This window comes from Micropterus dolomieu, linkage group LG12 (genome assembly GCF_021292245.1).
Source record: "Micropterus dolomieu isolate WLL.071019.BEF.003 ecotype Adirondacks linkage group LG12, ASM2129224v1, whole genome shotgun sequence".
NCBI classification, from domain to species: domain Eukaryota; kingdom Metazoa; phylum Chordata; class Actinopteri; order Centrarchiformes; family Centrarchidae; genus Micropterus; species Micropterus dolomieu.
Window position 1 is genome coordinate 19643885 of NC_060161.1, and position 21433 is coordinate 19665317.

The 21433-nt window shown below is 41.5% G+C and overlaps 2 protein-coding genes across 3 annotated transcripts; one reads left to right on the forward strand and one right to left on the reverse strand.

Annotated features, from left to right (window-relative positions):
- Positions 1-2362: 2362 nt before the first annotated feature.
- On the forward strand, positions 2363-6481 carry LOC123980061 (Y-box-binding protein 2-A-like). Of its 2 annotated transcripts, XM_046064247.1 has the most exons (10): positions 2364-2521; positions 3504-3567; positions 3707-3740; positions 3817-3906; positions 3997-4239; positions 4473-4561; positions 4653-4854; positions 5191-5322; positions 5426-5499; positions 5879-6481. In XM_046064247.1, the coding sequence occupies exons 1-9, from the start codon at positions 2443-2445 to the stop codon at positions 5459-5461; spliced, it is 969 nt and encodes a 322-aa protein (XP_045920203.1). In that variant the 5' UTR covers positions 2364-2442; the 3' UTR covers positions 5462-5499; positions 5879-6481. The 2 variants fall into 2 exon arrangements, with proteins under 2 accessions (XP_045920202.1, XP_045920203.1); XM_046064246.1 differs by having other exon boundaries at positions 2363-2521; positions 3817-4239.
- Positions 6482-6535: 54 nt separating this feature from the next.
- On the reverse strand, positions 6536-19297 carry LOC123980060 (solute carrier family 2, facilitated glucose transporter member 4-like). Its single transcript, XM_046064245.1, has 11 exons — positions 19026-19297; positions 16900-16995; positions 14417-14577; positions 12627-12751; positions 12377-12492; positions 11960-12122; positions 10994-11181; positions 10750-10854; positions 9736-9837; positions 9443-9646; positions 6536-9332 (listed from the first exon to the last, which is right to left on the reverse strand). Exons 1-11 carry the CDS (start codon positions 19056-19058, stop codon positions 9114-9116), a joined length of 1512 nt encoding a protein of 503 aa, XP_045920201.1. The 5' UTR covers positions 19059-19297; the 3' UTR covers positions 6536-9113.
- Between the last annotated feature and the right edge of the window lie 2136 nt (positions 19298-21433).

Sequence of the window (21433 nt, forward strand, 5' to 3'; positions counted from 1 at the left end):
GTACACTTTTTTGATATTGTTGCAAAATGCTTTTGGTATCATTGTTTAAATTAAACATTCATGCCAATAAAGCACACTGAACTCAAGTGAATAGAGCCCGATTGATACTGGATTTCTGAGACATTTGAGAGTTTAAAAAAAGTTGCATCAGAGTGTTGAGTAATGGCCAATATATCTGTTACAAATAATATAATACAAACATATTATAAACAAACGTTCTTGATAAGGAACCCTTATTATTAAAGAATCGGGAACAAAATATAATGTACAGTTGAAAAATAAACTTGTCAGCACTCTCTTGTGGACCAGTTATGTAACACGGACACTGTTCTATCTTTACATATCGTTGGCATTTATGTACATGTTACTTATTGGCCGACATAATATGCAGTGATTGCAAAAGAGCTCTAATGATCAACAAATTTGATGATAATATTGACCATGCCATTACATTAGTCATGCTCTGGAGTGTGATGTGACACAACATAATTTGAAGAGAATGACTGGGAGCTCTCACTATCAGGTGCACATCTGATTTGCATAAACTGTCATAAAGCTGACAGAAAGCTTCTTATGATTGTGACCTACTTCTCATAGTTTTGGATATGTTTATACTTTACATATTTTAAGTACATGAAGTGCATGTCTCTTAAAATTTCACAAGAAACCGTAAAAGCTGTTTGTGCAAGAATACAGTATTAAACATATAGTCAGTAGTTCAATATATTGTCATTTAATTTGGTCATACCCTTGACGCATTTGTGTTCAAAAGTAGGGGTGGAATGGAAAGACATTAATTTACATTTCTTCAATTAGCTGATGTTGTTATTCAAAGCGACTTACAATTGCTATCCATGTCAGAGGTCACACGCCTCTGGAGCAACTAGGGGTTAAGTATCTTGCTCAGGGACACAATGGTGGATGGGTCACAGTGGGGGATTGAACCCAGGTGTCTCACATCAAAGGCACAGTCTTATCCATTGTGCCATCACCACCCCACATTCTTAAATATTGTGGAAAAAATCAGTATAGGATGAATTGGTTAGTGTATTTTTTTTATTGAAACATATTTAAATGTATTAACATGCCAATAATTAAAATGTGAAAAATAGGTGAGGCTATTTCTTCTTTCCCATCGCTCACACACTTTTACACTGAAGGTGAAGTTGCACCTCTTCCGGTCTTGTCTTGGCTAACTTCAAGCGGTTTGATGCTGCTTTCATCCCAATGCCCACGAATTTGCTCGGCAATGTGGCATATGCTGCGCATGCGTTGCTTTTTTTTCAAGCGCTGCATGGACCACTCTGCTCTTCTTCTGGAGTTATTCACTTCCCATCGAGCTCTAAGAACATGAACACAACGACAACTGAATGTGGAGATCGACCCACGCATTTTTGTATATTAGATATATATTTTACAGGTTTCTATGATGAACGTTTTGAAATTGTTAAACTCTATTATTATTTGTAATATTTTCATTTAATTTATATTGTTTATTCCCCAAATAAGCTGGGTTTTGCAGCCATATTACGCCACAGACTCAGTGAAAGAGTAAAACATTTCTCATCAGTACAAGGCATAGATCTGGAATTTCCATTCACTAAACACACGTTTATTAAATGAGATCCACGTATTGAATTTCTTAATCCGCAGTAACAGTGCTGCCGTCCTGTCAGAGTGCTCCTCCGCTGGCTGTAATTCCCTCTGCTGCTAATAATTACACTTCTAATTAGAGCCTTTTTTATCTGTCCAGAGACCCATGGCTTCTGTGTACAGTGAATGGTTTCATTGAACTTGGCAGTTCTGTGAGCTGCTGAGTTAAATTTAGTGCTGTGAAACTGGAGTCCTATGACCTATCTGCTGAGGGCTGTAGTTAAAGACATAGTTACTGTAACCCCAAAATGTCAAATAAACCTGTTCAAATTAGTGTGGGGAAAAGCAAAGTGTGGAGAAAATAAATCAGAAATCAGTAAATCATGACCAGTGGCAACAGTTTTGGATACACTCAATTTAAAATAAATTTAAAAAAGTAGGCATGGTAATAAGTAGGGAAAATCACAAAAAGCAGACTGAGAATTGGACACAGCTACCCAGACATCGAACAAGTCTTTGTGATCAGTGTCATGAACAAAATACAGTGGCTCATATATAGTTACATGCAGGAAATATGTAGAAAAAAGACACCAAATAACGTGAAAAGTAAAGGTTAGTGTAAAAAGTATGTTAGAGCGTGGAGACAGAACATGGCTGTTTGGTTTTGGGAGAGCTGCTGGACTAATTTGAGGAGATCAAGGAAGACTAACATCCAGGAGGAGGCAGTAATGCGACGCCAAGGATGCCAACTGCCGTAAAACCTCAAAGAAGAAGAAGAAGAAGAAAAGTTTCGGGAAGAGCAGGAGGGAGGGGATTCCGGAGTGGAAGTGTAGTAATCCGACAGCGAGCATGACCGACGCCGAGGCGCAGAGCGCTCCACCATCGGCACCTGTGGAAGACAAGCCACAGCCTGAGAGGAAAGTCATAGGTGAGTGTAGAAAGTGATTATGGTGCAAACATGCGTGTGGTTAGTCCGCCAGGAATCTTTTTAAAAGCGACCAAATATAGTTTTATTTTAAGTGCATCTTGTGGAAATGAGTGAAATAAACAGACCCCTTAAAGTTTGTGCGCATTGATGACACACTAATGTGAAAAGAAGCTTTTCATGTGTGTTAAATATGTTGGGTGTCAGCTTCAGCAAAGTGGTTCCACTTAAGCTAAATCAGTAAATTAACGGTTAATCATTTCTGTCTTTAAGACCGCGGTGTTTTTCGTTTTTAGGAGCAGCACGTGTCCACATTTTTATTAAATGTTGTTACACAGGAAATTATTCATACGAACATATAATTTGAAGCCAAATATCGCTAAAGAGCTTTAACTAGCGGGAGGGGGGGAGTTTAATATATAGTTAATCCAAAAATAGTCTGGTTCTACATTTATTCACTTTGGCAGCTTCCTTCTTGTTTAGTCTGTATTAATAAGGGAAAACAATGAAGCCACACTATGTGTGTTTTTAAGTTTCTGTTAACCGTATGAACACATGACCTAAAATCCCTCTTTATCAGCTGTCGCGCGGTCCAACCTGGACGTGCGCGCGCGTGCCCTCACAGGTGCAAATCATTTTACTGAGAAGCTAACGTGGCAATTACACGCGATTAGGTGGTTTTCAAACGAAACCGGTCGCCGCTTGTTCTCACGGGGGCGACTTTTTTTTTCTTTTCTTTTTTTGTCTTGATTTTGACATGAGGAACACACAGCCTTGCTGTTTAGCAACCCTCCCTCTTGACCTGGTTTCAAAGTCTTACTGTTAATGATTGACACCCTGAACTCCCATTTCTTGTTGTAAGCAAGGCTGCCATGGACATAAGCATGATAACAATGTATTGTGTTCTTTGAAGGGCTGTAAAACAATGTATCTCTATGTGAAATGTTACTGGGATACACATTTAATCATGTGCTACTTGTTGTAGCCACCTTGGTCCAAGGCACAGTGAAATGGTTCAATGTGCGGAATGGATATGGCTTCATAAACAGGTACTGCATTTCCTCTACATTACTTTCATCACTGCAATTCTAGTACATTTTGAAGTGTTTTTCAGTGTTAATATTCTAATTAAATCTAATTCATAGCCCCACGGGTCAATTTTGCTAACCAGGTTTTAATTTGGTACAGGAATGACACTAAAGAAGATGTGTTTGTTCACCAGGTAAGGCAAAGGGAGTCTTCTTGAATTAATGTTTTTATGTGTTGATTGAACTCTGATGATAAATTTGGCTCCTCAGACTGCTATCAAGAAGAACAATCCTAGGAAATTCCTCCGCAGTGTGGGAGATGGGGAGGTCGTAGAGTTTGACGTGATTGAAGCAACCAAGGTAAGAATCAGAGTTGATTCGATTGTGTTGCATAACAGTTGTCTGCTAGTTTTACATTTCTCATTCCTGCTCCTCTTTGGTGTCTCTCAGGGCTCAGAAGCAGCCAATGTAACCGGTCCAGGCGGCGTTCCAGTCAAAGGCAGCCGCTACGCACCCAACAAACGCCGCTTCCGTCGGCGGTTCTTCCCCCGCAGCCCTAGGCCTGGTGAACAGGGCAAACCAGCTGATGGCGAAGCCCCAGCTGCTGAGGGCGAGGGCGAAGGGGAGAATGGTGGAACGAGACCTCCGCAGCGGCGCCGTAGGCCCCGCAGACCACGACCGGATGCACAAGAAGTAAGCTGAAGAAGGAAGGGAAACGGCCTTCACTGTATTTACCTGAGATGGAGTGAAAGGAAGTTTGAGAGGGGGTGATTCACTAGAACCCAGAGTTAAATAAAACTGAAGCATGTTTTGGATTTTGAAAAAGTTGCTGCATAACACTGTACGTAGTGGTCATTTGGAAGATTTAAACACTCGGGCAACCTTTCTGAAGTTTGAAGCTTTGATTTGTCCGCTTTATCTGTAAGGGTGAGGCAGCAGAGCAAAAGAACGACGTAGCAGAGGGCGACCAAACGCAACGGCAGCCACAGCGTAGATTCTGGCGCCCATACCGCAGGTGACATGACATCGCCTATATTTTGTGCTCATATTTCTGCTCCTAAATTACACAAATGCGGAGCTGATTTCCTGTGCCTTGGGATTCACAGACCGTTCCGCCCTCGCCCGCCTCCTGATCAGGCTGCAGACGACCAGCAGGCTGCTTCAGAAGAGAGCCAGGAGCAAAGCGTGGTGAAGCAGACGGAGGCATCCGAGGGCCCCCCCACCAATGGAGAAGTAGCAGAGGGCCAGAAACCTCGCCGCCAGTCTAGACGCCGCAGGCAAAGGAACTCTGAATCCTCTACCTTGAAAGTGAGTGCGATTATCATTTGTGGTTGGTAAACTGCATCAGGTGCTCCATGAGTGACAGATGACAGCTACTTGGGCCACTTCCCAAATACAACTCAAGACACAAAGTGCAGACTATCTTGAGGTTTTGTTATCTTTCATTTGGAGATGGATTATATTATACTGTCCAGCTTACCTGAAGTCTAACAAAGTTGCAGCCCTGAAACAGGATATGATGTCAGTGGTCTGATATAGGTAGCCAGGAAATACTGCCCAGAGTGCTCATGAATATAAGATGGCAAGTATGTTGTGCTCACTGTCATGGTTTACTATTGATACACTTGCACATATAACTTGCAGAACGATACAGAGAGGTCTGCATCAGAGCCTGGTACCCCCCCTCCGACCTCAAAACCAGCTGACCTTAAATCCACGTCAAAATCACCAAAGGGCTCCCCCAAAACCTCTCCTAAAACATCGAAATCACCCGAGGTAAGGTACTAAAACTGCCATCTTCTACCGTTTGGTTTTATTTATTTTACCTGATTTGTTGCTGTTGACACGAGTGTCTCAACTGCCCCTCTCCCCACACCAGGCAGCTGCCACAATGGTCCCGGCACCGACAGAGTGACTCTAGAGAGAGGACAGTCACGTGACCCTTGGCAAGAGGTGGGACCCCACACTGAAGTGGTCAAACGCGGGTGGGAGACGTGGGGGTGTAGCATTGCACTTCTTGGGCTACAGGTTGGCTGTCACAGAGGGCAAGTGATGGACATTAATGAGCTGTTGAGTGAGGTGCATTAAAGAGATGACAAGATTTGTATGCAGAGTCTTCAAGGACTTGTCCCCTTACGCTTGGAGTCTTTTGTTTAAATACAGGGAACAAGTTAAGTGAAAGCTCGAACTCTAGGGACCTGGATTTCAGATTAATAATCCCTTTTTCAGGATTAGACGTGCGATTTCTTTTGTTTCTGTGCGGTTTGTCTCTCTCAATCCCTGTGTCTCCCTTGCATTTTTATTTTCCTTATTTTGTCTTTTGTTCTTGTAGGTCCTAGGGTTGGAGGACTGGACCTATTTCAGAACACATGCACTGCTCCCCCTCCCCATCCTCCAACCCACCCCGTCCTGTCGTCCCTCTTGCCCGCTCCCCTCTCATCTTGTCTTGTGTTGTCCTGTCTAGACACTGATGTTTGGAGAGGGATGAGGTAGGGAAGAAGGGGATACAGATGGGTGGTGGGTGCATTTTTAGAAATTATAAGTACATCTTTAAAGGAAAAAACAGGAAAGAATGGACAATCTGCTTGGTAGCCCAGTTATTCCAACCCCCCTGTAAATGTTTTGTCTTTAATTTCCTAGATGGGACTCATCAAGTAGTTTATAGAGGAATCAGCCTTGATTTTTGTTCAACTTTTTTAATTTGGTTGAAGAGGGGGAAAACCAAGCAGGTGTGAGGTTGGTGGTGCATTATGGGAGTCAGTTTAGTTCTGTTATCACCTCAGTAAATTCATACTACTCCCTTTGTCTCCTCAGTTGAGGATAGATTGCTGAAAAAAAACTTTTGTTTTACTTATTTGTGTGCTTTTCTTTGGAGGGGATTATGTGCAATGTCAGTACTTAAAATGCTAATTAATAAATGTTTGCAAAACTGAAATGAGGTTTCAGTCCATATTTCTTCACGTCTGACGATGACTGCTGATTAGACGACTGCTTTTTGACCGTATTTGTATTAATTACAAATGAATGGAAGCATTCTCGGGTGTTTTTCAGTAACATTATTTACAGTCTCTGCATCCTTTTAGTCACATGACCACAGCACCAACATCGACTCTACACATATTACAGGTCCTCTCTGAACATCCTCAATACAAATCTCCAGAAGGTAGTGATACACTCCTTTTTAAAGAATAGACAGCAAACGGCACACATGAGACGCCAAGAAAAATACACAAACAATTCCTGTGGTTTTAAAAAAGAAGCCCTTTTGATTGCACATCTTTCTCCTAGTGTGTTGGACTTCTGTTTACTAAACCAAACAGCTACTGGAGTGCAAGAATTGAAACCCTTTGACCCTCAATACACACCATATAAACATGAAGTACTAAACTAGATTTGTTTCTTTAAAAGTAACTGCAGGTTGTGCAATGGTCAAAAAAAAACTCTGCTAGCTTTAGCTGGGAACACACTACATGACAAGGCCAGTTTGGTAATGAAGACTTTGAGGCTCTGAAAGATTTAATAGTCCGGGTAAATTAGAGGGACACCATGTCACAGTTACTGTTAGCGTTGGGTACTTAACCTTGCGTTAAACACATTACAACTATCACTTATTAAAATATGAATGCTGTATGCTAGTCTGACTTAAATCTCAGTTAAATGTGTTTCAATCAGTTGGATTTACACCTAGTGTGTTCCCAGCTTTAGTACAAAATAGGCAAGTATACTTAGCTCAATGGCTGTTTTATACTAGGGTGTTTTTTTTTTTTTGTTTTTTTTTAACCTCCAAACTGAAAACTCTGGATGTCTTTTTAGATAAAGTGCAGGAATTCCAATGTCTCGCCACCTCTTGTCTGTCAATATTGCAACGGAGTGCATCACCATGGAATAAATACAGACCATATTGGCAGTCAATGCCTGAACAGTCCAAACGCTTTGTTCTTATGTGCATCTTATTCCTTGAAACTACAGTAGTCGACTCTTACTTCATAGGTTTTTTTTGCCTTTTGTCAAGGCTCAATTTGTAACCACTAATCTCATATTGTAGTAGTACCAGCAATGGATAATTCCACAACACACCTTCAACACTGCTTCGGCACCACATGCTATATGAATACAACAACTGACCTCAATATACAGTACTGTGCAAATGTTTTAGGTGGGTGTGAAAAAAAAAAATGCTGTACAGTAAGGATGCTTTAAAAAATAGAAATGTCAATAGATTATATTTATTAACAAAATGCAAAGTGAATGAAAAGAGGAAAAATCAAATCAACATTTGGTGTGACCACACCATCACTTTCAGGACTCCTTGTTTTTTACGCTGAAGATAGTTCTAAATGACTTATGCTGTATGTTTGGGGTTGTGGTTGAGCTGTAGAGTAAACTTTGTGGCCAATCAGATGTCTCTCTGATGGTATTGCATGACGAGTAATTATCTGCCTGTACTTCTTAGCATTTAGGAGAGACCATTCATTCTGACCAAATCCCCAACTCCTTTTGCAGAAATGCAGCCCCAAATTTGCAAGGAATCTCCTCCCTGCTTCACTGTTGCCTGAAGATACTGATTCTTGTACTGCTTTCGGAACAAAGTGCTTTCTGCTGCAGCCAAATATTTTACATTTTGACTCATCAGTCCAGAAAACCTGCTGCCATTTCTTTGAACCCTAGCTCCTGTGTTTCCGTGCATAGTTGAGTGACTTGGCCTTGTTTCCATATCGGAGGTATGGCCTTTTGGCTGTAAGACTTCCTTGAAGGCCACTTCTGACTAGACATCTCCAGACAGTAGATGGGTGTACCAGGGTCCAACTGTTTTCTGCAGCTCTGAGCGGATTGCACTGCCGGACACCTTCCGATTGGGAAGGGAAGTAAGCATGATGTTTCTGTCATCTGCTGCAGTAAGATTTTTTGGCCGACCACTGCGTCCTCAACGTTGCCAGTTTCTTTGTGCTTATTCAAAAGAGCTTGGACAGCACATCTGGAAACTCGTGCCTGCCTTGAAATTTCTGCATGGAAGACCTTGCTGATAGTATACCTACCTTGTGCTCAGTCTTGCCATTGTGTATGACTTTTGACGGTAAGCTGTGTTCAGCAACCTCAACTTGTTAGCTGAGTTTGGCTGTTCCTCGCCCAGCTGTATTCCTCCTACGCAGCTGTTTCAGTTAATGATTGTGTTTCAACCTACTTATTGAACAAGTGATCATTAGTACCTGTTTGGTATAATTGTTTGATCATAACCCTGACGATATGCCTGCAAAATCCCTGACTTTGTGCAAGTGTACCTAGAAGAATTGATGCTTGTTGATGTTTTAAAGGCAACTGGTGGTCATGTCAAAAATTGATGTGTTTTAGATTTGTCTTTTGTTCATTCACACTGCATTTTGTTAATTTATAAATGTTCTATTAACATGTCTATATTTGAAAGCATTCTTATTTTACAGCAGTTTTTCAGCACCTGCCTAAAACTTTTGCACAGTACGGTACATGTCAGAAAATAAAAGTTTGCAGTCCCATAAACACAGTTCATCCCAAGCTGTACTCAGTTCCATCTCTCTTCAGCCAGGGACACTTCAGTTGATGATTTCCTCCCCTAAGAAGTCCATCTCAGTGCTGGGCTTGTCCAGGTCCATGTCCATGTCCATCATTCCTCCCACTGAGCGCTGTTGGAAGCTTACTGCGATCTGGTCGAAGGTCTTTCCCCGGGTCTCTGGCACCCGGAAGAATGTAAAGATGAGGAAGAAGAGGAGGAGTGCTGCGAAGATCAGGAAGACGTATGGCCCACAAAGGTCCTAGGGAAGGATGAGATCAGATTAAACAAACATGAGACAGGGAGCATCATGTTTGGGCTACTTATTGAGTAGAACATCCACAACATCTACTGAAGTTAAAAAATACTCACAGCAACATATTGGAAGGACATGCCGATGATAAAGTTGGCTGTCCAGTTGGAGAAGCCGGCCACAGCCATGGCAGCTGGCCTTGGACCCTGAGAGAACAGCTCAGCTACAAAGAACCAGGGGATGGGACCTGGACCAATCTCAAAGAAGGCCACAAAGCCAAAGATGGAAAGCATGCTGATGTAGCTCATCCAAGGAACACTGTCCTGTTAGGTGGGAGGAAAAAAAGGTTTCAGAGTTTTGTAGGTAAAATATCCAGAACACTACAGGATACGGACATCTTTGGAAGACTGACCAATAAAGCAAGAGCCATGGTCATGATGATGGCACAGATGCACATCCCACCAAGTCCTAGCATGTGGAGCGTCCGTCGACCCATCCTCTCTATCAGGAAGAGCTGTATTAAGAACAAACAGAGACAGAGAGGTTTTTATCCTCAGTAGGCAATTGGAGCTAAAACTTGCATATTCTACTTTTGTTGCTAAAGTTAGCTTTTCGTGTAGTCTGTACTGAAATATATGATTCATCTAGCAGCTCTGTGGGGCAGACCTAGACACAGAAGTGCTTTGAGTCAACTGCTAATAGCAGCAGCAGCAACAGTGACAGTGCTTACATGCTTGTTTTTAGCTGGTAAAATTTTGACCCTGTTCCCTATTAGTTTAGTGAGTTAGCATGTACAGCAGCGGCTGAAGGGAATGCCATTAGTTTTAGTTTTAAAACTTTGACCTAATAAGGGCGCTAGATGAAATGTCAGGGGATCAACAAAGTTTTCAGTTAATTACAGTTAATCTTGAGCATGACATGAATGTTTGAATCATATAACATGGCTATCTATTCAATAGCTTTGGAGGCATTTGACTTAAAACCACAAATGTCAACCTCATGGTGGCGCTAAATGAAATAACAGGATCTCCAAAGTTGGTAGCATTTATATTCTAGACATAAATTATATATTTTAGTGGTTGACAGACCGACGTAGACAGAACCACGCTGCTAGCATAGCTAAAAATCAGGTTTCTTGAACCATTTAAAAGTCTTGACCTGCCGAACGAAACTTGGCCTATTTGAATGCAGGAATGTTTGAGCGGCAGGCACAAGAGAAAGGGTGACCAACCTGCTGTGTTATCTTATTTGCTCTTTGATAACAATGTTAAACAGTAATAGAGACACACTGCTACACATAGCAGGACAGTTATCTGCATAACACTAAATTAAAAAAAGATTGAACATTTAGAGTTACATTCTTTAATGAGGAAGGAGGAGACACATCAAAAAGCTGTGATGAAGGCATCTTGGTTTGGTTACTGACCGAGACCACAGTGAAGGCACAGTTTACCACGCCTGCTCCTATGGTGGCATAGACTGGACTCTGGACTCCTGCCTTCATGAAGATACTGGTGGAGTAGTAGAAAATCTAGTCAGAGGGGTAAACAGATTAAGATTACGTCAACATTATACTGCACTGATTTACTTTTTTAAAGATGATCTTTTTGGGGATGTTGTGGAAGGTGTAATGATAACACTGGACACTGAATACGTTTCCCTTGACTCACCGCATTGACCCCAGACAGCTGCTGGGAGAGCTGCAGGAGGATGGAAATGATGATAGGCTGGCGGTAGAGTGGCGAGCGAAAGAGCTCCAGGATGGACACCTTCCTCTCCATGTCCATCCTTCTCTTCTCCTCCTTCATCTCTGCCAGCATGTCGCCCACCTCCTGCCTGCCCGTCAACCTCCTCAGGCCTGCACATAGGAGACGTGTAAAGAGTGAGAACTGAGAGGTGTGTAAGTTGTATTAGATTCTCCTCCACTATTTCTTTAAGGACAAATGCTTGACACCACAGCGGCTCTGTTGCAACAATCTAAGATGTTATATACAATACAGAGACAAATCTACAACATTAAGCCTCATAAATGTTATGTAGGGTGACCCGAGACAAGTTAAATAACAAGATAGTGTACAGTAATTGACTAGACAGTGTAATAAACCTGACAATCCTTTTCTTTACACAGGCTATTAGTAAGATCTGCCCAATATTCCTCAGCTACAGTTTAAGACGGAAGGACTTCACCCAAAATAAAAAATTCAGTCTTCAGGTCACTTAAATGTCCTCTCAGGTTTTTAGGACCCACAAACACACACATGTGTTTATTGTGGTCATATTTCAACAGCAACAAATATACACAAAACATAAATGAAATGTCCAACAATTGTAGCCAAATCCACAGAAACAAGCAATCAGGAATACATGTTGTACATGTTGTGGACCAGATAGATAGATATCCTGAAAGTATGGCATCATTATAGTTTTGAAGGTGGCTGTTGTACTTCTGAGTACTGTTCCAGTTTTGAGGATGAAGACGATGACTTCAGTCATACTTGTCTTAATTCCCCATCACACGTTTGGGTTTTAGATCTAACTTCACAAAAATAAAATGATGTTGAAATTGATCGCAACCTTTTTATATATATGTAAAAACATGTCCTAAGACCAGTCTGGAGTTCTCAAGCCCCGCTTACCTCTCTTGGCCTGGTGCTCCTGGCAGCGGATAATGTAGAGGAAGCGGGGGCTCTCGGGGCAGAAAGGCAGAAGTGCCATCTGAAGTACAGTCGGCACAACAGTTAAACCCAACAGAACTGGCCATAAGTCCTCGCTGCCCAGTAACACGTCCAAGCCCAGGATCTGCACAGGGAGAGGGATCAGATGTGAGGGCTTAAGATTTAAAAAGATGTAAAGACATTTTAAGAAAAGGCTATTACAAAATAATAATAGAAAACATTAAAGTATTACATGGTGGTTCACCTTATAACATTTTCTCACAAGTGTTTTAAGAGTCAGAATCTTAAATGGCCATGTGATTTTCACAAATTATCCTTGTTTTTATACAGAACAGGTTTTATGATCTGCAACATCACTGTCACAGTGTGCTGTCATACCTGCGCTATGAGAATACCAGTGACTATAGCCAGTTGGTGCAGCGTGCCCAGTGCCCCTCGCAGACTTGTAGGAGCTATCTCACCCACATACATCGGTGTCAGACCTGATGCCAAACCTGCACACAGGAAAGGTTGAATGAGAGACAGAAACTTTCTATCAGGTGTGAAGGCGATGCAAGATTGTTATACAGAAGAAACTTTCAAATACATTTCCTGGGATTTTAAAATAACAGAACCGTGGACCACTCACCACAGTAGGCACCGATGATAAGGCGGCCGAGGATCATCATTTCAAAGGAGCGGCAGAGCTTGGACAACCCCATTAGACTTCCACCGATGAAAGCAAACAAGTTGTTTATGAGCATGGCTTTCCTCCTGGAAAAAACACAGACAAGCATCTTTGTAGTAATTCAGTTCTCAAATGTTAAATATTGTCACTTTAAATCTAATAAAATCTAAATTTGACCTGTTTCATCATTGAAGAGTCCAAGCCAATAGTCTTAATTCATCATCCAGAACATTAAGAGTAAATTTAAACTTGTTTGACTATTTGACAGATTTCATTGCTGGGCGACTGGAAAAATAACACACATTCTTATAAAATCATAAAATTATGGTCAGCATACAAATTACTGTTGGTACTGTAAGTGTTAGGGCAACACAATGATTTTACTTACTGGAGTGATGACTTTGAGGTGAAAGCATTCCTCCAAAAATTAATATATGTAGAATACTAAAAGTACACTCTTTAGTATCAAAATAATGAACATTATATTTGTCTGTAGTCTGAATTAGACAGACGCCTACAATCACATACTGTACTTTGATAGGTAGGTAAGAGACCAGTGTGTTGAGGGTGAGCATATCTGACAATTATACATTTCTCTTCACAGATTTTACAGATTACTTAAACAGGATTTTGTCTGGCTCCTTGTTGTACCTTAGATGTGCTAGTGATATCTTCCTGCCTCCAGAGGGCAGTGTTGTACAACAGGTTTAGGTTTAGTTAGTTAGTTGCTTAATCTGTGACTGAAAGTATAGGTTATTCTTGCATAACTTAAAATAAAACGGAAATATAAAACATTTACTAGCCTCATCCCTGCAGTTTGGCATTGTTCCATTTCATTTAAAGTTATTTTTAGACCAATGTCAGCTGGGATTGGCTCCAGCTGCCCCGCAACTCTGTAGGTAGGATAAGCGGTTGATGATAGATGGATGGACCATTACAAGTCATTCCAAAAGGCTATGTTTCCCACTGATCTTCCTCCAATGCTGTGTAGCAACATGACCAGAGCATAGGTGACAGAGGCAGGCGTTTTGGTCAAACTAGGGGACACATATACTGAAAAGCTAAACAATCAACATTTATAGTTTAAAGATCCCGCCAGGCGTGTTTTAAGACATACTGTATATAAATACTCTGCTTTGAAAAGTAATTTGAGTCTGATTTGGTCTTCTGGTGTGAAACTCTGCATGCACACAGTGAAGGTCAGATATCCAAGGGAATTAAGTCTTTTTTTTATTTAAGGAAGACCTTGTCCTGAATGCACCCAAGCTGAACGATGCCACCCCTCGACCCGCACCTCCTCCGCACACCCCTCCTGACACAGTGCTGCAAGCTCTGCTAAAATCCACTTTCCCGCTGTGGAAGCTGTGGGCTGCAGTCCAGTTGGCATCCGGGATGGATTTTGTAGTTTGGTTAAAACTATACAGTATGTATGCTGTATAATATACCGTTATACGGCAATTAAGATTTTGTATGTGTGATACAGTGCATAGGATTTTCTGCTTCTATTGTTCTTGCACAAGTTAATCAAATTGTGATATGTATGTAAACTCTATAGTGTCTGAGTATTAGACTGTCACTACTGAAAAGTGTGAAACCACTGACATAGCTGGAAATACGTACCTGGACCTAAAAATTCACATAGTAGTCGGTTTAAATAAGCTTAGGTTGATGTGACATGACACAGGCAAAATGTAAACTTCAAGTACTAATACCTAAATTAAGAGTGTGTGGCATCCAGGTGGGTTTCCTACCTGCCCAGCCACTCAGAGACGAATCCCACACAGAAGGAAGACATCATGCCGCCAACTGAGAAGATAGCCACGGACAGGGACCAGAGGGAAGTGAGGGTGCCTGTCGGGATGGGCTCTCCATGCCGATGCAGCCATGTCGCATTATAGTCCTCCTCAATCATCTGCGCAGGGCACAGAGGTGACAGTATGAGATGTGTTAAGCAACGGACCATAATCATAAGATATACAATACATGTAAGGTAAATGTTTAAAGATTTCACATCTCTGGGATAGCCCACACGGCTTGTGACCCTAATAACTAGAATTTAAAATCAGCTGTAGTATTAGACAAGGATACGGATACGGTACAAATCAAGTTGCAGTTTACATCCATGTCTGTCCAGATTCATATAATGTATGTGTGAATACTTTTTTTTTTTGGCTAAATAGAAGTTATCCCTATATTGATGATACATATAGAGCCAGTCTTACCCTCCCTGGGGCAAACTTCTGCTATGGGGCCCTCCTTCCTAACTTCTGAGCCATGTAGACATTTTGCCATTGCTGCACAGTCACACTTGACACCTCTCTGACTACAATCCTCCCACATTTAACAGTCTGTCTCTGTAATAAGCCTGAATGGAAATGGATCAACTGTGCTTGTACTGACAAACTTACCCTGTATGTTACAGATAACAATACTTGAGAGATATTAATGTTAGAGATACTGAGATGTGCATCCATATTGCCCAGTCTGCCCTGTTAATCAGTCCTCTCATCAAAGTTGTAAAAATTGACACGAGAGTGAGGCGGGGCCTTACACAACGTGCATGCGGAGCGTATAGAATGGTCCGGCTCAGGATACATATGATTCCACTGAATATTGTTGAATGATTAATGAAGGATTATCATAGATGTATTGGCTAAACCGGTAAAACACAATGACTACAATTTAGAAAAGGAATAGCTACAAAAAATGTGGTGCTTTTGTTTATTTTGAGGTCACAATGCCCTTTGACCTTTGAGTCAAAAGTGTCACCTATTCAGTGTCTGACCAACTGTGAAATATGGTCACGGCCTCCCCTTCTGTTCCTGAGGTATGGTATGTTTTTCCAGGACATTATGATGTCACATTCAAGAAGACCTTCGACCTTTAGGTTAAGAAATGTCAGCACTACACTACAATTAAACATCTGTGTGAAATGTTGTCATAATTAAAACATTCATTCTTTTTTGTTTTTGTAGTTTTGTGAGGTCACCATGATCTTTGAGTTTTGACCACCAAATTCTTATCAGTTCATCCTTTTCCATCAGAGGAAGATTTATTTATTTTTCTGAATTTAACCTATTTGATTCAAGCTTCAGTAATTTTTTGGTAGCAGCTAAAGTGTGTCAGTAGCGCTGAGTCTTTAAAGCTGACATTTTCAAATGATGTGCAGCCCTGTTCACACTTAGAAGTTGACCAGTGTTAGGGTTTAACTATTGGCTCATGAGCTGAAACTACATTAATATAAATGTAAAGGAGTTATCAACACAGAAAAGTAAAAACAAGTCCATATGGAGGATGCCCAGTGCATAAATTAAAGGATAACCTACAGGTAATAAACTATAAATTGAGGGTTTACAGCCTGAATGAAAAGGTATTTCCTGTATAGTTAAAAAAAACTTTCTTTATGTAATGTCCAACAAAACTGTATCAAAATGTCCCAGCAGCTCAGCTTCTATTCTGGTATTAGTGTCTCTCTGAAACTAATTTGTTCTGCAGTGCATTTGTTTAGTAACTTCATATCCCAGTCCTGATTAAAGAGTAGGATCCATGCATACAGTAAGCCATACAATACTATACGCATTTCTCACATGCAGAACCGAGGCATGCCTTCATCCTGGAACACCAGATGTGGCTGCAATATGAGCAGGAACATATTTTATGGTCCGGAGCAAGTCAGTTTTCAAAAACCATGTGCCTCTATCTATATATACTGTGCAGACAGTGTTTGTATTTGAAGGCTTCAGAAGTACGGACAGCACAATGTTGCCCTCTGGATGTGACAGAAACCTAATCATCCTCATGAAACAGACAGAAATATCCTCTCTTTCCCATCACACCAGAGGCAGACATGTTATGGCATTGCTGTGTTTCCGTACAACTAAGACCTTCCACTCCTGTCTCCCCACTTTAAGTGTTCATCTGACTCCCATAATTTCCTTTGTATCAGATGACTTCACAGCGTCACGTGTCTGGGATTGTTTCCCTGTTACAGGTTTATTTTCTACACACCATCGGCACCGTTTGAAGCAGCGCGACAGGATGTTGTGGAGTCAAACCCACTGCACTTCAGGTAATATGAGAAACAGCTTATTATGACATCTGGTTAATAAATGTCACTGTCTTACATCAGCACTTCTTTTAACACACTTCCATTCTTTGATGCACATTGGAACCTGTTTGGCACTTTGATGGGGTTTTATTGGCGCCATCTTTGAAATGGGTGCTTTGTGTTTACCTTCTGAGGTGCATTGATGACGCCGATGTTGTATCCAAACTGCAGAGAGCCCAGGATGGCAGTGAAGACTGAGAGAACAAAGGTTCCCGTCACTGTCTGCAGTAGAAAGACACAAAGAAACACACATAGAGAGAAAAAAAACATTAAAAACTGTATCATTTTCAGAACAGTGTGTAATACTGGAAGACTTGTTTGTAAAGATAATAATGGCAAATAATAAGAAAGCTTAAGCAGACACTGAAATTTGTTTTATCCCTACTCCACCAACACCTATATACACTTTGTATAACTGGGATTCTGATGAGAGACAATCTCTTCAGCACTGTTTGTGACTTCACAGGCTAGTTTTACTGTTGACGCCTGACATTTAAATTTCCCTCCAGTTTCCCCATCAGGCCACAGGCACCTGTCTCCACTGTGACAGATGAGAGGGCCTCGGAGAGATGAGGTCTTCCCCTCCAACAAAGTGTGTTCAAGTCTCAAAGAGCCACTTCATATTGTAACTGGCAGACTAGTCACCTAGCAAGGAAGTGATGACTTTCATGGTGATTTTATATACTTTTAGAAGTCTTTCGAGACCTGCTGGACAAACAAAACAGAAAACACACCCATCGTGCTAACAAGGCTTTCTGAAAAGTTAACATTTTTGATGATGTGGGCCACCTGACAGCAGCAATATAATGTGACTTTAAGCTAATCATCTTCAGTTTGAACAGAATAATGTTTTTAATGTGCATAAAACTGTTCATACACCTGGCAAATGTTCAACAGAGTTTTGAGTTTGCATGTAGTTTGATTCAGTAGTGTGTGTGGGAAGTGTGCGTCTGTAACACTGTGTTATGACCTTGCTGTGTTGAGTCTCTAGATAAGTGTTGTTTAGTATTCATGAACCAAAGCAAAAGGTTGTGTGTCTGTGTGTGTGTGTGTGTGTGTGTGTGTGTGTGTGTGTGTGTCCTTGCAGCCAGGTATACTCTATTACACTTCATGTTAAGTGCATTTCATGAAAAATTGCCTCACACAGTTGGATGCTCAGTGGTTCATTTACTTTTTACTCATCACAAATGAATCTGTGGCGGCTTTTTTAACTAATTCTTAATCCTCTTGTGCAGTTTAATACTGTTTTAAAACTTTGACTAAGTCTTCTGCCACCTATTTGTTAGTTCTAAAAGGAGGAAATCATACAGTGCCTTTGCTTTTTTTGCCTGTGTTGAGTGCTAAAGGGATTTATTTCACATTGAAGCCAAAACATCCGAACTAATAGAAGTTCCCACACCCTTGGACCATCAACCTGCCCAGTTAAAGACAGTGTTCACACCATCTCTTGCTTCTTTAAGCAAGAGATGGTGGTGAAGCACCTTCAGGAGTTCTTGTCTTTGTGGTGTCACAGGTAACAGTCCACTCTCTCTTGCTTCAAGATTATGGAGAGATTAAACTGCCCGGAATCAGAGTAACACTGATTCACACGTCTATTACTCAAACGTAGCCGGAGGGATCATACACATCACAGGCACAGTTTATGAGCTATGTGAAAAGGAAACAGTCAAACTAGGTGGCCTTTAACAAACCGGCAGCACTAAGCTCTGACCTGTAAACTAGTCAAGGTCACTGCTCAGGACTAAATAAGGGCCAAAGCTCGTTCAGATCAGGGCTGATTTATCAGGGTTTCCTCCCAGCTGAAACTGAAACGTTTTTTGGAGTTACTTGTTGTTGCAAAGGACGTTATTATTATATCATTATTCTTAATTTGTTATCATTTTATCCTCTACATAAAGGACACTATAGGCAATTGCTTTACATATTTACCATTAATATTCTACATGAATTTTAGAGCTAAGAGAAAATTGACAAATCATGTTTATATCATTTCAATTTTCAGATTATTTTTGCCGACCAGCCAACGAGTTTGTGTTTATTTATTGGATTATAGGAGGTAAACTAGAGTTAGGCACAGCAAAGCACGCATTTTCTCTCAAGTGTTGTGTACCACGGGGACAAACTCGTGCGTAAAATCTCTCCAAAAACAATACGCACCGAATAGTGAATTGCGCACGGAGTAAGACAAAAGCAACGGCTTTTCCTTCAGCCTCCTAAATTGTCCAAAGCTCTCGTGATTTTTTTTTTCTTACCTCCCCTCCAAGTTGCTGAAACCCGGTCGGCATGATTTTGGCAGTTCCAGACACCTAGTTGCAGTAGATGGCAGATGCGCCTGGTGCCAAATGGAGACACGTGAAACTCCTCCAAAAGGACAACAAGCCCCGACTTAAATCTTTAGCACTTTAGCGTCAGAAAAGTAAGATAGTAAGAAAAATCCAAAAGAGAAGCGTCCTGTGTTGTAGGGTGTCCTCTCTTCTTTGAACGTTGTGTTGTGTCCCTCCAGCTGGGATAGAGTGACACCCACGTGCACGCCTCTCTCCGTATGGGGTGGGGGTCGGGGGCTACTCCGGTCCAGCCCAGTGGGCTGATGGCAGAGGTCGAAACGCAAGCAGGAAGATCACTTGACATTAACTACTATTGGCTGAAGGCGAGAGGGGACAGAGGATGTGTAAGGACCGAAGAACGTGCTGTGCAACGGAAAACTTGTCTTAAAGACAAGGGGGTCTGGTTTTCATTTTGGTGCAAGAAATGAAACAAAGAGAGAGAGAGATAGAGAGAGAAAATGAGAGAGAGACAGAGAGCTGTGATTACATTTCAAGATTCCTTTTTTTAATCAACAATAATTTATCAATCTCTGGAGCTTGCGACTGGGAGCTTTGCTGAGGGCCAAATTTGGTCTTAGGGCACACTTTTATTTACCCTTAATGTTGACTGGCCTTTTAAAGAATTACAAACTCTCTAACTGAAAAAAAGAACCATGTGCATCTTACTCTTTCCTTCGCTCATCAGGTGCAACATTTGCAATATTAAATTACATAATCTGATGGTTTGACATTCAAATCTCTCAAGCATCATTTATAGATGGTAAAATAATGGAGGTTACATGGTTGCACAGGTGTTGGACCTTAGAAGAACCAGAGTCAGGGTCCATCATGCCGCCAGCTATGACTCAACCTTTCTCATTATCAGCAAAGAGGGGCTCGTCTTTGACAGCCTGGCTGTCATTGTCTGTCTTCCCAACAGCCATAAATCCCTTTCTATTTCAGATCACATGCCAAAGGGGTCACATACCATAGCTCCCCCTCTGTTGCATGAAACAAAGCTTAATCCTCCTCCAGCAGGCAACAGCTGGGACCTAAATTTGGGCTGTGCCACCTGAGTTAGCAGTGTAGGTGTGGTAATGGGGAAGTTTGGCCATGGGGTGAAGGTGTGTCCAAGACGCGGATTAGAGGGTGTGTTGTGGGAGGGCTGCACTGGGCGGGAAAAGTACAGATCTGCCTGAGCTCAGTGGAAGAATATCTGCTCTAGATCTCTCAGTCAAATTAATAATCTTTTCCCACCCCTTGCAGACACACCCCCACCTCATGCCACTCTCCTTGGAGCTGGCAACCTTTGAATTTTCCTTTTCCTACCCTCATAGTCACATTGAGAAAGAGAGGAACAACCTGACACCCTTCATCCAAAGCCAGGGGCCCCCAGCACAAGTCATGTGTGTGTGACGCTGACTAAATGTAGAGAAACTTTACACCATCAGAACAGTGGCGCAGAGCCCCAAGAACATAGTTTAAGGGTTCATGTGCGCAACCAGGGCCAGACAGAAAACATGGCGCTGCGTTTCCAAAAAGTATCATATGCATTCATACAGAGACAGCCAAGAACAGCACTACTCCACCTGTGTTGTCCCCACATGGAGCTGCCAGTCAGTGTGTGTTTCACTGTTATCTTAAACAAAAAGTCACTCCACCACATGGACTCTGTGATGTGAAGAAACAGCCCTTGTAAATACTGTTAATCCTTATCATGACGTGTGTGTGTGTGTGTGTGTGTGTGTGGTCCGTGGGGGTCAGCTGGTTCAAAATCATGTTACAGTAAACTGAGTCGTGTGATGGATGGCAGGTGTTGCACTGTATGGCAAGTGGCGGTGTGTGACAGGCAACAACATTCACAGCAAACTGTACGTGAGTCCCGTCATTTGCTGGGCTATGAGTTAAAGTGTCACACCTATGGGCCTATAAGCTACACAAAAACATATGTAACATCATGTATTATAAACTGTACAAAATTAGACTCAAGTACAGATTACCAAACATGATTTCACAAAGATAAAAAAGAGCAGAAGACCGGAGTACCATTTTCCTTGAATGACCAAATTGTAATTAGCAATAAAAATGTGAGCAAAAGCAGTAAATCCAAACAAGTATCTCAAAATCTAACCCAAAGTAGGGCCTTGCTGTGAGCAGTTACTATATGGAATCCCCGATACCACATGAGCCACATGTAAAGTCTAAAGGTGCAGGTAGGTGAATTTTGTTACCTTTGGACAAAATAGACTCGCTTTGTCTTGCTTCCAGTCTTTATGCTAAGCTAACCACAAACTGCTAACTGACATATTTACCAAACAGACGTGTGTGAGAGGTATCCATCTTCTCATCAACGGCAA